The 15868-nt window shown below is 51.2% G+C and overlaps 1 protein-coding gene across 2 annotated transcripts in view; it reads left to right on the plus strand.

Moving 5' to 3' along the window:
• The window catches only part of ELK3 (ETS transcription factor ELK3), a 69835-nt gene that overhangs the window by 37041 nt on the left and 16926 nt on the right, over positions 1-15868 (plus strand). For both annotated transcript variants that reach the window (XM_065937153.1, XM_065937159.1), the window contains one exon: positions 14649-15428. In XM_065937153.1, coding sequence (XP_065793225.1) covers positions 14649-15428 — 780 coding nt within the window. The remainder of the gene's footprint in view (positions 1-14648; positions 15429-15868) is intronic.

Consider the following 15868-nt stretch of genomic DNA (forward strand, 5'->3'; position numbering starts at 1 on the left):
TGGCGTCTGCCTCTTGCATGCACCCGCCAACTGGCTTCTGCTCGAGGAAGCCCAAGCCATGACTCTCTGGGTAGCTGCAGGAGGAGACCTGGAAGCTTACACGATCTTTCATCCTTTTCTGTCCAACAGAGCTTTTTGTCCTTGTTGTTGTTGGCAGTGAACACTCATCCCAGGGGGAGGCTGAGAGCTCTGCCAGCTCCCTTCTCATCAGGAGATTGAAATAGTGATATGATGAAAACTCCTCCTGTCTCCACAGCAACCTCCTGGCTTAGCCTCACGATGTACCGAACGGTCTTAACTTAATTGGAAGGGTTTTTAGGGGAGAACAGTCAAGACAGAGTCACTGGCAACATATTCCTGGAAGCAGAATGCATCACCTTCTTAACTTAATTGGATAATTCATTTTAAATTGGGTGTGCAATCACGACAGGAAAATGTTTGTATTAATAATACATATCTAAACCCAACTGCCTGCACCGAGAAGCCTGGCCCGGGTGGAATTCTTTAATTCCTCCAAATAAATTGTGTGAAGATTATGTGATGTATTGTCTGTCAGAGTGGAGAAAGAACAAAAAAGTTCGGCGAGCATTTGTGTCCTGGAACTTTCTAGAACACCTTCGTGGGTTGTGAAACTTGACAGAAGACCCGTCTGTCTTGGACTCTGTTCGGGGGTGTTTGGTGTTTCAGACGGTCCTGTGCTCAGCTCTGGGTCTGAGTATTGAGGGCCGGGCGTGTTTTGCTGGGTGTCTTTTTTTGTGTGTGTCCCGTCAGCCGCGTGGATGGTTAAAAGTACAACAGATGGCCACTGGGCTTTGCCTGGGGGCCACGGGGGTGACCCGGGCCCTCTCTGCGAGCTTTCGGGCTGGGAGGCTGCCCGGAAACCTGCGAGGTAGCTGATGGCCTCGTGGCAGGCTTCCAGCCTGGCCCCCGTTGCCCGGGAGGGAGCCAGCCTGCCGGGGGGACCCTGAGGGTTGATTAGGGGTGCCGCCTGTCTTGCACAAACTTCAGGCCAGCTTCCCCTTTGGCACTCACTGTTCCCCCAAATAGGGCCGTTGCTAAGAAACACCCAGAGTCTCGGGAGTCACTTCAACACTGTGCTGACGAGGCTGCAGCGCTCGGCAGCCTGGCCAAGTCCGCTGACGTCAGGCTGTTGCCCAAGCCCACACCAGCTTGCCGGCATGAGCCTTCCCGATTCTGGGCTTCTCGTGGCAGGCAAATTGAGTGGTTGTGGAGATAAGCTGACAAAACCCCTAGTGCTCACATCACACCGCCCACCACCCACCCACCGGGCCCAGCTGCTCCCCTGAACCGCCTCCTTCCCATCTCCTTTGGGCTCCGGCGACAGTTTATCTCAGTTCCTACCCCACATTTGTGACAGAAACAGGGAACGCTCCCATGTATGGAGCCTCTGTTTTGAGCTAGGCCCTGTTTAGAAACTCATTTCCCTGCATGTGAAATGCCCATCGGCTCTGTCGGCAGTGGACCCATTTTAGAGATGGGGATACTGAGTCTCAGAGAGGTTAAGTAACAGATTCAAGATGAGATGACTGGTGACCGGCAGAGCTTTCTACTTAGGCGTCTCAACCCCAAGGCCCATGCTCAGGACTATAAAGCTGGAGGGTCACACAGCTGCAGGGCCAAGAACTCGAGCTTGAATCTGGTAGGTATTCCTAATGTTGTTGATGATTGCCCCAGGGCAGGCAGGGAGAAGGGCATCACCTCCAGGGCTTGTTGTTTGAAATGACAATGGAAGAACTGCTTGCAGTGTCCTCCGAGCCTGCTGAAAACATGAGGGTGATGGTTCTGGACTCCCCAGAACACCCTGCCCTTCCTGTGTGTCCAGGTGATGCTTCCTAAAGAATGCCAGGTCGGGGACTTCCCTGGTGGTCCAGACCCCACACTGCCAATGCAGGGGGCGTGGGTTCGATCCCCAGTCAGGGAACTAAGATCCCACATGCCACCTGGCACAAACACTAAAAACAAAAAGCTTACCTGTTAAAAAAGGCCAGATCAGAGCATGGTACCCCTCTGCTCATGCACCTGCTCGGCGCCCTGCGGCCTCCAGGAAGGGTTCCAAGCTCTCTACTCCATCTGGCCCCAGCCCGACTGCCCTGCTGCCCCGCCCCAGCCCCAGGCCCTCTTCCAAACCTCACGTGCGCCTGGACTGGCGCTCTGCCTCTCCCGCCGGGCCCAGTTCGTCCTCCAGCTCCTGCCTGCGGCACCTCCTCTTGCTGACTGCACGCTGGGCGATGCCATCTCTGCGCTGCGCTCCTGCCTCACTGTCTGGGAGCTGGCCTGCCTTAGTGCTCTGCCAGTCCTATCTGACTGTGCGACCCCATGGACTGGAGCCCACCAGGCTACCCTGTCCGTGGGATTCTCCAGGCAAGAACGCTGGAGTGGGTTGCCGTTTCCTCCCCCAGGGGATCTTCCCGACCCAGGGATTGAACCCACATCTTCTGCGTTGGCAGGCGGGTTCTTCTACCAGAGTCACTTGGGATCTGGGATCACGGGAACGCAGGATGGAGGGAACAATGAGCGAGCACCGAGACGAGAGGCGCATCACGGGAAATCCACCCTCTTGGAATGTCAGTGTTGGAAGGGGCCTGACATCCTCTCCCACCCTGCCTGCCCCTCATTTACCACGTGAAGACCCGAGAGGGGAAGCGAAGTTCCAGGAAAATCGGTGGCAAAGCCAGAATGAGATGAGAATGTGCTCCCAGACCACCTGTGGTCCCCGCCCCCTCCAGCCACCTGCCAGTGCTGGCAGCGGCTGCTTGAAGTGGGGCCGCTGCCAACAGCTCCTCCACCCACGGGGCAAAGAGGGGAGCAGTTCTGCATTCTATTTTATTAACACTCCAGAGACCTTTTAATAAAAATACCCTTGAGTGTTGAAAGGGGGCCAGTGGCAGACAAGACTCCTGCCCAGTGGGAAGAAGCTGCGAGCCCGGGGGTGGGAGGATGCCCTTAATGCCACGAGGTCTGCCCCCGCCCCCAGTGGGGCAGCAAGAGTTTCTTGAGCGGCAGTGCCAGGAGGGTTTGGAAGGGCGGTTTGCCCAGCGGCTTAGCAGTGCCAGAGAGTAAAGAGATCTCATCCCAAACCGCATGGAAACCTCCCCCGGGAGTCAGTCAACTCCGAGACAGGGTTGGAGCCCTTTATTGGCAGCGCGTTATTCTTAGAAGTTGCAAGTGGGGGCGGCTGTGTGCGCTTGTATGCAGGCTGTGCACTCCGGGCTTCCACACTGCACCCAGGGCGGCCCGGGCTGCACCCGCCGGGTGCCCTCGGCCCCGTGATGGCCCGCGGGCCGGCCGAGCTCTCAGAGAGGAACCATGCCTCGCCACCCTGCTGGACAGAGACATTAAGAAGGAAGAGGATGTTTCCTTGGGCTGCTGTGACAAATTAACACACAAGTTGGTGACTCAAAACAATAGAAGTGTATTCCCTACAAGTTGTGGAGATCAGAAGCGTGAAGTCAAGTTGTCAGCAGGACCAGGCTCCCTCCGAAGGCCTTCGGGGAACCTCCTTCCTGACCGTTTCCAGCTTCTGGGGCCCCTGGAAATCCTTGCTTCCTAACCTGTAGCTGCATCCTCCAAGCCTCGCCCCTGCCTTCCCATGGCCTTCCTCCTCATGTGTGTCTCTGGAGCTTTCCTTTCCTCGTGGGACGTCGGTCACTGAATTCAGTGCTCACGTAACTCCAGGACAATCCCATCCTGACATCCTTAGCTGATTACATGTGAAAGACCCTCCATCCAGATGAGGTCTCATCCCGAGGTTCTGAGTGGATGTGGAATGTATGGAAGCTCTGTTCACCTCATGAGCGAGGGGGAGGACTGCTCCAGGGCAGGCAGTTCAGACTCATGGGTTGGGTCTCAGGGGCCCTTTCATAGCTGCCCTAGGGCAGACGGTGTGCGGTGAGGCTGCCCATAACAGGTTTCCAGCAGAGCCCAGTATGGCTGGCCAACCACTGTGTCCCCTCGGGTCCAGGTGGTGGGGCGAGAGGAGGCAGGGGCTGCCACGACCTTCTGCATAGCTGTCAGATGCTCCGAGGATGAGGATGGAGCCAGGTTCCCTTCCTTTGCCGTTGCTCAGAGCCGAGCAAGGAGCTTTTCATACAAATGCGTCTTCAGTGTTTGCTTGTGATGGAGGAGGAGCTTGGAGCATGACTCCTACAGTGAGTTCTTGTTCTGATTTTGGAGAGAGGACAGTCAGTTTCTGTGTCGGGAAGGAGTGAGTCAGACCATGGTCTGGATGGAAACCCAAGACTAGGAGCTGAAGCCCGGGTGTTGGCTGCAAAGCCGGGGGCCTGGAGACTCCCCTTTGCTGCTTACTGGATTGTGTACTCAGCTCCGAGCCCCAAATTCCTTATCTGTGAAATGGGTTTCAGAGTGTTGCGAGGGCCACATGAGTCACTGTGTAAGCCTCTGTGACTGCATGCCAAAGTACCCATATAAGGAATTTTGACTACTTGAAGCAGAATAAAATGAGAAGACAGTGTGATATAATGAGGATGCTATTCAATTAGATCATTGCTTGCTGGGCGAAATTCCACCGGGTTAGAGCTCACGCTCTAAAGACTTCTCCGAGTGAGGCACTGACACACATTGGCCTTTGAGAACAAACTGCCCTGTGAGATATTTTTATTTCTCTTTTAGGAATGAGCTAGACATCTCGTTGGGGAAAGCAGCCATCTAATACATCTTCTTGTGACATCTTGAATTCGTTTGTATGATTTTCAAAGATACCACTGTCCTTTGGTTTTGAAGATTGTTTAAAATTCATTTTCCTAAATTCATGTAAAACTGTTGCTCTGAGGATATCAACACTTTATATTAAACGTGTTCCAATTCTTTGAATCGAGGTGAGGAAACTGAAGCCGGCAGAGTTTCAGTGCCTTTCCAAGGTCATGGTAAGTAGTGAAGCTGGGACTGGAACCCCGGGGCAGTTGGCCCCTGTGCTGGCCGCACTTCGCGTCTGGCCCGTCCGGGCTCTGGGCCTGTCTCCGTGCGGGAGCACCTCTACCCAGGCCGTGGATCCGGGAGTTGCCGGGTGCGCTCCGTCCTCCCTCTGAGCCCTTTTGCTGCTCAGGGGGCACAGCCAGGCCGTGTCTGTGGACACCAGCTTCCTGTTGTTTTCCCATCTCTCGCGGGGGTTCACGTCTCTGGTGGCTCAGACAGTAAAGAATCTGCCTGCACTGTGGGCCTCGGGTCCATCCTGCTGTGGTGGGGCTGCTGGGTCCCCGTGCCTCCTGCCAGGCATCCCCTCGGAGCACGCGCCTCCTCTGCCCTGAGGCTGGGCAGGGGCAGCCCCGTCTGGAGTTACAGATCAGCCTCGGGAGGGCCGGCCGGCCTCAGGAGGCCATAGCTGGGCCCTGGCTTCCTGAGCGAGGGGCTGGTGTTCCCAGGTTCGCCGCAGTTGTCCCGAGGCTTCTCTGGAGTGCAGAGCCGGTGGTCCTGGCAGGCTGACTTGGGTAGCAACCTTTCAGCTGCTTTCTGGGAGAGGGTGTGCTGGTGGGACAGAGGAGGCTTCGTCTGGGCTCTGGACAGAAGCTGGTTGAGTCACAAGCTGCGTCATCCTGGGCACCTAAGGTTTTTAGAGCCTGATTCTTTCTCTGAGTTTGACAAGCAGTGCATAGGAAACAATTCTTTTAATGTGAAAACGCAGAGTAAAAAAAAAAATTACGTCTCAGTGGTAATCCTACTTCTGTCAAATTTTATTATACATCTTCCAAGATTAATTTTTCTTTTATATGTATATATGAGTGTATATATAATTATTTTGGTTAAAATAATGGAAGCATTTCAGGCCTGCTGCTTTTTTACCCTAATTTTATTTCAAAGGGGCTTCCCTGGTGGCCCAGGCGGTAAAGAATCCACAATGCAGGAGATCTGGGTTGGGAAGATCCCCTAGAGGTGGGACCATCTATCCACTGCAGGATTTTTGCCTGGAGAATTCCATGGACAGAGGAGCCTGGCAGGCTACAGTCCATAGGGTTGCAAAGAGTTAGACGTGACTGTTAATTTAAAGACATGGGAAAATGCTAATGATGTATTGTCCCCTGAAAGAGCCCTGGGAGATTCCATTATAAGGTCCACCCAGTACATTTTTAAAAGAGAATTTAAAATTTTATTTATTTGACTGCCCCTAGTCTTGGTTCCCTGACCAGGGATCTGGGGCCCCGAGCTGAATTCACATCCAGGGATCCAGTCCAGGCCCCCTGCATTGGGAGCACAGTCTTAGCCCCTGGACCACCAGGGAAATTCCCCCACCCAGTATTTAACCTACCCCTGTGGATTGGGAAATTGGGCATAACCTCACTTCCAACCAAGAGCCTCGACTTTTGCATCTTTAAAATGGGACCACCGTGCCCATCTTGCAAGGCAGCAGAGCACGTGGAGCGTCCCTGGAAACGCTTGCTGCTTTCATTTGCCCTTTCTGGCCACAGGTTCCTTTCATGGAGGATATCCAGCCCAGCCAGGCAGATGTCCCCCAAATAAATCCTTCGCATTTCCCCCTCCCGGGATCTCGTTGTCAGGTACTCGGGGCCAGTCGCTCGCATCACCCTCCCCAGGGCCGAAGCCTCGGGGGTGCTGTGGAGCCGGGCTGTTCCCTCCTGCCTGGGCAGTGTGTTCCATGCTCCGAGAGGCAGCAGCGAACGGGCAGATGGGCCGGGCTAGTGCTGGCACCAGGTGTCAGGCTGGGTATGCGGCATCTCTGCCGAAGCTGAGGGGCTTTCTGACAGGACATGGGCTCTGCAACCGCTCCCATCCTCTGCCCTCCACCCCCGGCCCCCAGACCTGAAGCAAGGGGCGGGTGTGAGGTTTATTCACAGTGGACGTCAGGTGCTGGCCACTCGAGGCGTGATGGACTGAAGCCTAGTTTTCTCTTTGTCTGAACCCAACTAAAGAGAACTTCCTGCTTCTCTTCCTTGGTCAAGATGTGTAAACTAGGTGGGTTTCTGTCTGCCAGATGATCCACCTGTCGCCCAGACCTGTGGGAATAAGCACGGCCTTCTGAGATGTTTAATTTTGACTCTTCAGTTGTTATTAAAGCAGATACAGGGTGGATTTTTCATTTTGTTTTGTTTTGCTTCAATAGGAGTGTAAAAATCAAAACAGTGAGAGCCAGTATGTATTGTGGGCTTATCATGTGCGTTCCGCAAGGTTTACGTGGATTACACATTCGGTCCCGTAAGGTGGGTGATAGGTTGGTCCCCATTTTATAGATGTGGAAGCTGAGGCGCACGGCTGATAAGAGAGAGGGGTAGCATTTGACCTCAGGCCGTGACTCTGGAACGCTCTTTGCCATCCCAGGGGCAGCGCTCGTGACAAGGTCAAGAATTTATGGAAAGATCCGCCACCCTGTCCTCTGTAGCCCTGCTGCTGGTGTTGGGTTCAGAAAAGGACAGTTATGTGTTACGAGTCTCAGACATTTCTTGTGTTGAGAACAAGATAGGAAAGTTGTGGAATCAGGGGCAGGGGTCCTGCAGTCCCTGGGAACCCTGAAATGGTAGAGGAACAAGAGAGCTGTGGCCCTGCTGATGGGGCCTCAGAGCTGGACCGGCTCCTCCCGGGGGAAGGGCAGTGCTGGGAAGGAATGCGAGCTGGGTAAGGAGTCTGAGCGCCGGAGAGCCCCTCGCATGACCCTGTGTCAGAACTGGGGTGCCAGGCCAGAGCCCACACACCCAGCAGGTATTTGCTGGGGACTTAGATAAGTAGAACTACAGTTTAGTAAGCTCTCACCCGGTGGCTCAGTGGTAAAGAATCCGCCTGCCAATGCAGGAGACTCGGGTTCAGTCCCTGGTCTGGGAAGATCCCCTGGAGAAGGAAATGGCAACCCACTTTAGTATTCTTGCCCGGGAGTGTACAGAGGAGCCTGGCAGGCTACAGTCCATGGGTCACAGAGTCAGACATGACTTAGTGACTCAACAGCAAGCTCTCACTGAAGGCATGAGGTTGTGGGGCCTTGCATATAGCTCCCAGTGTCTGGGAGTTTTCCAATAAAAAATGTCAGCATAAAAGCACATGCCAATACATATATGCGATGCTTCATATGGAGCTTTAACCAGCCTGGGGATTAGCTACAGAAAATTGTGTTTGTCATGGGGTGAAGCCTCCGGCTTCCTGCCTGGGTTTGTTCTATCCACAGTGAGAGTCATTCATTCAATAAACGTGTAATGAACTTAATATTATCCTTCATAACATCAAAATGAAGAAGATAAATTCAATTCCACAAACATCTCTTTATTACCCTGTATGTAATTTTTTCTTAAATTATGGAACTTAATAAACCTACGTCTGAGTTCTCCACTCTAGGGCATTATTCACACACATTCCTCTTTCTTCAGTGGGAGGAGCAGGCAAAATTGGGCATGAGGTACATATTTGAACACACCCATGGACACACCTATTTGTGTAAGTAAGCCTGGAACCTGTCAGGGCAGCAGGCAGTGCTGAGGGAGATGGAAATGGGACCCACTCTGTCAGCATATCCGCCTTGTTAGGGTGAGGTAACCTAGGGAGGCTCCATAGGACCAGGGGTGGCTGGTGCTTCCGGAAGGATTTCTTTGCACAGGGCGACCATGGTGCTGACCCAGATGGACTGCTCGCCCTGTAGGCTCCTGCAGTCTTAAAACACCCACTGGGCAGTGGCGATGGAGGGAGTGGTTTGGAGACCTGAGCTTCCACTTCTGCTGGAACTGCCTTTTGGGGTATACTGGATGAATGTCGCTTTTCCCCTTTGCTGAAGCTGGTCCCGTCCTTGCCGCCTGTAACCTCATGCAGAACGCCAAGTCAGGAGTCCTCCTCGGCTGTGAATGCACATTTGATGGGAAGTTACAAGTGGAGGCTGGTCCCCCACATGCGGAGGGGAGCAGGTGTGTGCGACTGTTGCTCTGAAACCACGCTTGGGAGAGTCCGTCAGCCCAGCTGGACACAGACAGCGTTTGTCGGGTCACCAGGCAACCGTCAGCAACAAATACTTGTGAGCCTGGGAGGAAGGGGTGGAAAAAACAGACTTCTAAATATTCTCATCATTTTTCATAATAAAAGCCCATACCCAAGTGCTCTCATGTTCTGAGCTGTGTCAGTTAACCCAAGTCTTATGACACCTTCTGTTATGACCAGGGGCTGTGGGGTCTGATTGCCCAAGTACATGCTTGTGACTGGGGATGATTTATATTCTCTGAGCCTCAGTTTGCCCATCTCTAAAATGGGAGTAATAACAGTTCCACTTTTTCAGAGGATTCAATGACTTGAGGGTGGTCAGGTTCTTAGTACACAGCCTGACACCTGATAGTCAGCAAATACTATCTAGTGTTATTTCCCTATATTGTGTGTTTTCTCAGCAAGCCCCTCCCAGGGTAAACTCGTGCAAGGAAGCTTTGCTTTGGAGACTTACAGAAAGATCTTCAAACACACATGCCACTGATGCCATCCTAGGGTCTGCCCTGAAGTCATGTACGAAGGGGCTGTCAGTTCAACTGCCAGGCATACCCCTCCTCCCAGTCTACCCACCCAGCTGGATCGCTGGCCTTGAACATCGTGGTTGGGGGCTTTCCTGACAGGTTCCCCTCCTGTGGGGAGCTGGGTTCCTAAAGAGCTGGCCTGCAGGCTCTGCCTTCCTTCACACATCCTACCCTCCCCTCTTTCTGCCTCAGTCCCTTCCAAGCCTTCTATCCTTGAAGAGGTTTCAGATTGTCCAGGTAGCTAGATCGAATCCATATTTCCTTTTAGTTTCTAGAGAAGCAAGACCCAGCCTGGTTCTTTCCAGAAACTGTTTCTTTCTCCTTTGGTCAGCTCCTGTCATCATCTCCATGTCCCTGTCCCTGTGTCGCCTTTCCCCAAAAAGCCCTCCCGGGGGCCAGTTGGTTCTCCTCACCAAGGCAGCAGCTACTGAAGGGCCCTGACTGCTTCAGCTGAGTTCAGTGGGCTGTGCAGTGTCTGTCTTTCTGTTCAGAATGGGGATTAGCAGATCATGGCAGCTACCACCCAGCCATCAGACGTTCCCACCATCTTCCCTTTAAGCATGCCAAAATTCTTCAAATTCCTTATGTTCTAGATGGACCTTGGGGGCGTCATGCTAAGTGAAATAAGTCAGAGAAAGACAAATACCAAATGATCTCACTTATATGTGAAATCCACAAAAGCTGAACTCGAAGAAAAGCACAGAGTAGCTTGATGTTTACCAGGGGCTGGGTTGGGGAACCAGGTAGGTGCTGGCCATCAGGTACCGATTTCTAGCAGTGAGATGAGTAAATCTGGGGCATCTAATGTAGAGCGTGCTGACTAGAGTTAACAGTACTGTGATGTATAATGACAGTTGCTGAGCGATCTTAAATCTGCTCGTGACAACAAAATGGTCATTATGTGGGTGAAGGATGTGTCAACTAACCTTATGGTGGTAAATGTTTTGTGATTATATATGTGTGTGTGTGTGTGTATCAAATCATCGCATTATATACCTTAAATTTACACAAAGTTCTACGTCAGTTATATCTCAGTCAAGCTGGGGGAGAAAGATTCATTTTTTTAAAAAAAATCTTTATTGAAGTATGAGTCACATACTATCTAATTCACCTGTTTAAGGCATATCAGTCATGCCTTTGAGCCTATGTAGAGTTGTACATCCATCACCATGATCAACTTTAGAACATTTTCACTACCCACCACCCCCTGCAAATCACCTGATTTTTTAACTAACATCCCCGAGTGCCTCCATCCTACCAAGTCATCCCTTAGGAGATGACTCATCTATTTCTATCTCTATAGATTTGGCTATTCTGGACATTTCATATAAGCAGAGCCCATCGTGAAACATGGCCTTTGTGTCTGGCTCCTCTCACTGAGCCGAACTCGTTTGAAGTGCATCCGTGTTGCGGCCTGTGACAGCGCTTCACTCGTTTTCACGGTTGGATGACACTCTATCTTAAGACTCGCCGCTATTTTATTTCTCAGTTAGCCATCATGTGGGTTGTTCCTTACTCCTTGAGTTCTTTTTTTGTTTAATTAAAAAAAGTTTCTGGCTGTGCTGGGGCTTTGTCGCCGCACACAGGCTTCCTCTAGCTGCAGTGAGCCGGCTTCTCGTCCTGGCGGCTTCTCTCGTGCTGGTACACGGGCCCTGGAGGGAGGCGCAGCAGTTGCCGCCTGTGGGCTCTGGACACACAGGCGCAGTGATCGTGGCCCGTGGGCTTTGTTGCCCCACGACGTGTGGGATCTTCCCAGACGAGAGATTGAGCCTGTGTCTCCTGCATTAACAGGCGGATTCTTAACCACTGGACCACCAAGGAAGGCCCCTTACGTTCTTTTTTAACATGTCAAGGCCCAGCTCTCTCTCTGAGTTTGCCTTTCAATTTCCAACCACGTTTATCATTTTTGTTACAGCCCCAAATGACTTCTTGGTTTGCTTGTGAGTGTAATCCCCGTTCAGACATTATGTTCTGAATACCCATAATAAAATTAAAGGTTGGTTCTGTTAAAGAATTTATAAGACCCGCCAGAAGAAAGGATTCAGCTCATACAGTTTCTCTTTTCTTCTATGTAATTATCTAGGCTCTAACGAGTCACTGAGTTTAGATGAGTGTTCAAACCGGCTGAGAATAAAATGAAGTTTTGCCCCAGGGAGAAAAATATTATGAGTGAGAAGCAAAAATACCTTAGAATTCTAGCAGAGAAACACACCAGGCTAGATGCTTTTCTTTTCATATCTATGGATGAGGTGGCACTAATGACACCCTTACTTAACCCTTTCCTCCTTGGGAACTGATTTCTCCTGGGTGAGTTGTAGACCCAGGCCTGCTGTGTCACCTGCAGAGATGCTGCCCATTAGGCCAAGGGGCCTTTTAGGTTTATCAGATCTCTCTGAAGTTTCTGAAGGTGTTTTTCAGTTCTGCTAGTCAAGTGTGAGAATGAGGTCAGAGGGAGTCAGCAGGAGCAGGCCAGGGTCCCAGGCCCTGGAACCGCCCAGCTTTGAATCTCAGGCACTCAGGTCTGAACCTCCCGTGTGCTGGTGCTGAGCCAAGTTTCACCCGGATTTGCATTATTGGGATTTCTGGTGCTGCTTGGGAACCTTATGTGTCTCTCCGTTAGAAGCCTGCCCTGAGGAATTCCTCCTTGAAAATCTCAGTGGCTTGGTAATTATGCCCATCCTTCTTACTACTGGATAAATTCACTTCTGGGATTTGAGGCTCCATCTAAAGGAGGACAAAGGCAAGTTAGCGGGCTGTAATGTAACAAGAGAGGAGGCAAAAACATATTTGTACCCCAAACTGATCACAAGAGAAACATCAGAATTTAATTACATTTCCTTTCATATATTTGAAAGTTGCGAAGAGGATAGATCTTAAAAGTTCTCATCACAAGGGGAAAAAAAATCTGTATTGATTGATGTGAACCAGACTTATCGTGGTGGTCGTTTGGCAATATACACAAACATTGACTCGTTATGCTGTGTGCCTGAAAGTAATGTTATATGACAATTTTATCTCATTTAAAAAAGCTTTATATGAAATAATTTTTCCCTGAAACTGTGTGTGGACATGGGAACGAGATTAGGTTTTAGCGTCAGTAGCCTGTGGCTCCCGGGCCCATCGCTCCTGTCTCTGAGCTCATGTCATAGGAGGATACCTGCCAGCCTGCAAGTGGGTCCGTGTGAGATCATGTGGGATCACTTGTGCATAATACCCCGGACAGAGCAGGTGCTTAGTGGGAGCTACATTTTGGTTTTCTTTTTCTTCTCACCAGTTATCTATTCCATACATGGTGGTATATATGTGTCTGTTACTTCCTCCATTCGTCCCACTCTCCCTCCCCTACTGTGTCCACAAGTCCATTCTCTGTATCTGCATCCCATTCTGTCCCTGCAAATAGGTTCATCAGTACCATTTTCTGGATCCCATATATATGCATTAATATAGTAATTTTTCTCTTTCTGACTTACCTCACTCTGTATAACAGGCTTTAGATTCATCCATCACACTAGAACTGACTCAAATTCGTTCTTTTTCCTGGCTGAGTAATATTTCTCTGTGTGTGTGTGGGTGTGTGTATGTGTTCTTTATCCATGCATCTGTCAGTGGACATTTAGGTTGCTTCCATGTCCTAGGTGTTGTAAATAATGCTGCTGTGAACCTCGGGGTACATGTGTCTTTTAGAATTGTGGTTTTCTCAGGTATATGCCCAGTAGTGGGGCTGCTGGGTCATATGGTAGTTTTATTCCTAGTTTCTGTTCTCCATTTGTTGTTGTTCAGTCACTAAGTCATGCCTAACTCTTTGCAATCCCATGGACTGCAGCACTCCAGGCTTCTCTGTCCTCCACCATCTCCTGGAGTTTGCTCAAACTCATGTCCATTGAGTCAGTGACGCCATCCAACCATCGCATCCTCTGCTGCCCCCTTCTCCTTTTGCCTTCAGTCTTTCCCAGCATCAGGGCCTTTTCCAGTGAGTCAACTCTTCACATCAGGTGGCCAGAGTTTTGGTGAAGAGTCAACCCTGAATATTCATTGGCAAGACTGATGCTGAAGCTCCAATGCTTTGGCCACTGATCTCCATAGTGGCTGTTATCAATTTATGTTTCCACCAACAGTGCAAGAGGAGTTACTTTTAAAGCTTTTCTCCCCAAAATGATTGTTTTTTACCCTGCTTCATACCCAGATTTTGGGGGAACAGTTTACAAGGAATCCCTTTTCCCACGGGATGGCGCTGCCGCTTCTCTGGGCTCGATGGAGACCGTCCTTGTTTTCCTTGAGTATCTCCACCAGCAAGCATCTGGTGTTTGCTAAGCTTCCAATCTAGTAGCCCTCAGGAACAGTACAGCCTTTAAAATGAAGTCCATTCTCCTAAAGAGGGGGGTGGAAAATTTGCAGAGATTATTGGTTTTCATTTACATTCTGATGTTTAAGGACGAGAGCCATAAACTGAAGAGCCAGAATTAGATAACATCAACTTAAAATACTGCATGAGTGTCCCAAACAGCCAAGTAGACACTTTATGTTTTCCTCCAGCGGCTTTCTTGGCAGCAAATTAAAAAGAAAAAAAAAAGGCTACATGATTTAAGAAAACATTGTGGTGTTTGGTGATAATAACTTACATTTCTATAATGCTTTCCAGCTTATAGAAGGCTTTCCCATTATTATTTCTTTGAATTCTCCCAAGCCCCAGAGGTTGGTAAGACAATACTGTATTATGGTTGGGGAAATGCTGCCTCCACCACTTACCTACCATGTGGCTATGTGGGGTATTTAAAGGCTCTAAGCTTATTTCCCTAAGTTTTAAAATGGGAGTTGAATAGTCCCTTCCTCTTAGCATTGCGGTGCAGATTCTATGAGCCATTGCAGAAACAATGCCAGTGACATAGTAAGTGCTTAATAAATGGCAAGAGTTTTATATTCCTAAGTATAAATAGTCCACACTTCACAGACGAGGAAACTCAAAATGACCATCAGTTTGCTAAAGACCACACCGTTGGCAATCAGCGGACGCGGGAGCGCAGCTCAGATGCCTCCACTCTTGACCTCCGTCCCCCGTGCAGCCCGTAGCTGAGATGTGTCATCAAGGCTGCTTGATGCTCCCGCCTGCAAAATACCCCCCAAGAATGACCCTCTTAGCCGGTTTCTCTGATGCACTCATCTTTTCCATGTCTGCTTTTGTGTTTGCAGAATATCATCAAGAAGGTAATCGGGCAGAAGTTTGTGTACAAATTTGTCTCTTTCCCGGAGATACTGAAAATGGACCCTCACGCGGTGGAGATCAGCCGGGAGAGCCTCTTGCTGCAGGACAGCGAGTGCAAGGCGCCCCCCGAGGGCCGCGAGGCGCACAGACACGGCCTGGCGGCCCTCAAGAGCGCCAGCCGCAATGAGTACATCCACTCGGGCCTGTACTCGTCCTTCACCATCAACTCCCTGCAGAACCCGCCCGAGCCCCTCAAGGCCATCAAGACGGAGAAGCTGGAGGAGCCGCTGGAAGACAGCCCCCCCGCGGAAGAGGTCAGGACTGTCATCAGGTTTGTGACCAACAAGACCGACAAGCACGCCAGCCGGCCCGTGGTGTCCCTGCCCTCCACGTCGGAGGCCTTCCTGGCCTCGTCCGTATCCGCCAAGATCTCCTCCTTAATGCTGCCGAACGCCGCCAGCATCTCGTCCGCCTCGCCCGCCTCGTCTCGGTCCCCGTCGCTGTCCCCCAACTCGCCCCTCCCTTCCGAACACAGGAGCCTCTTCCTGGAGGCCGCCTGCCATGACTCGGATTCCCTGGAGCCCTTGAACCTGTCGTCGGGCTCCAAGACCCGGTCTCCATCGCTCCCCCCAAAGGCCAAAAAGCCCAAAGGCTTGGAAATCTCCGCGCCCCCACTGGTGCTCTCCGGCACCGACATCGGCTCCATCGCCCTTAACAGCCCGGCCCTCCCCTCGGGCTCCCTCACCCCAGCCTTCTTCACTGCCCAGGTAAGCGCGTAGAGTCCTGTCCTCCCGGCCGCACGCAGACTCGTTGGCTTGGGGGAAATGTGGGGGAGAGGGGCAACTTCTGTCTTCGCCTCAGAGGGTGATCCTCGGGCCCCTGGAGCAAGGTCACTGTGCATTGTGCAGGGAAGTCACGCCCAGACAGGTGTACACAAGAGAAATGGGCTGGGACACTCGATTGGTTTCTTTTAGGGGCCTGAAGTGATGTAAGAGGGGATATGCACACGGGCCGTCAAAGCAGGTCCACACAGTGATTTCGAAGGGCACGTTGAGCACTGACAGCATTAGCCCCTCAGTCGTGTCCAACTCTTGGAGACCCCGTGGACTGTAGCCTGCAAGGCTCCTTTGTCCGTGGGATTCTCCAGGCAAGAAGACTGGAGTGGGTAGCCATTCCCTTCTCCAGGGGATCTTCCTGACCCAGGGAT

This window comes from Muntiacus reevesi, chromosome 1 (genome assembly GCF_963930625.1).
Source record: "Muntiacus reevesi chromosome 1, mMunRee1.1, whole genome shotgun sequence".
Lineage (NCBI taxonomy): Eukaryota > Metazoa > Chordata > Mammalia > Artiodactyla > Cervidae > Muntiacus > Muntiacus reevesi.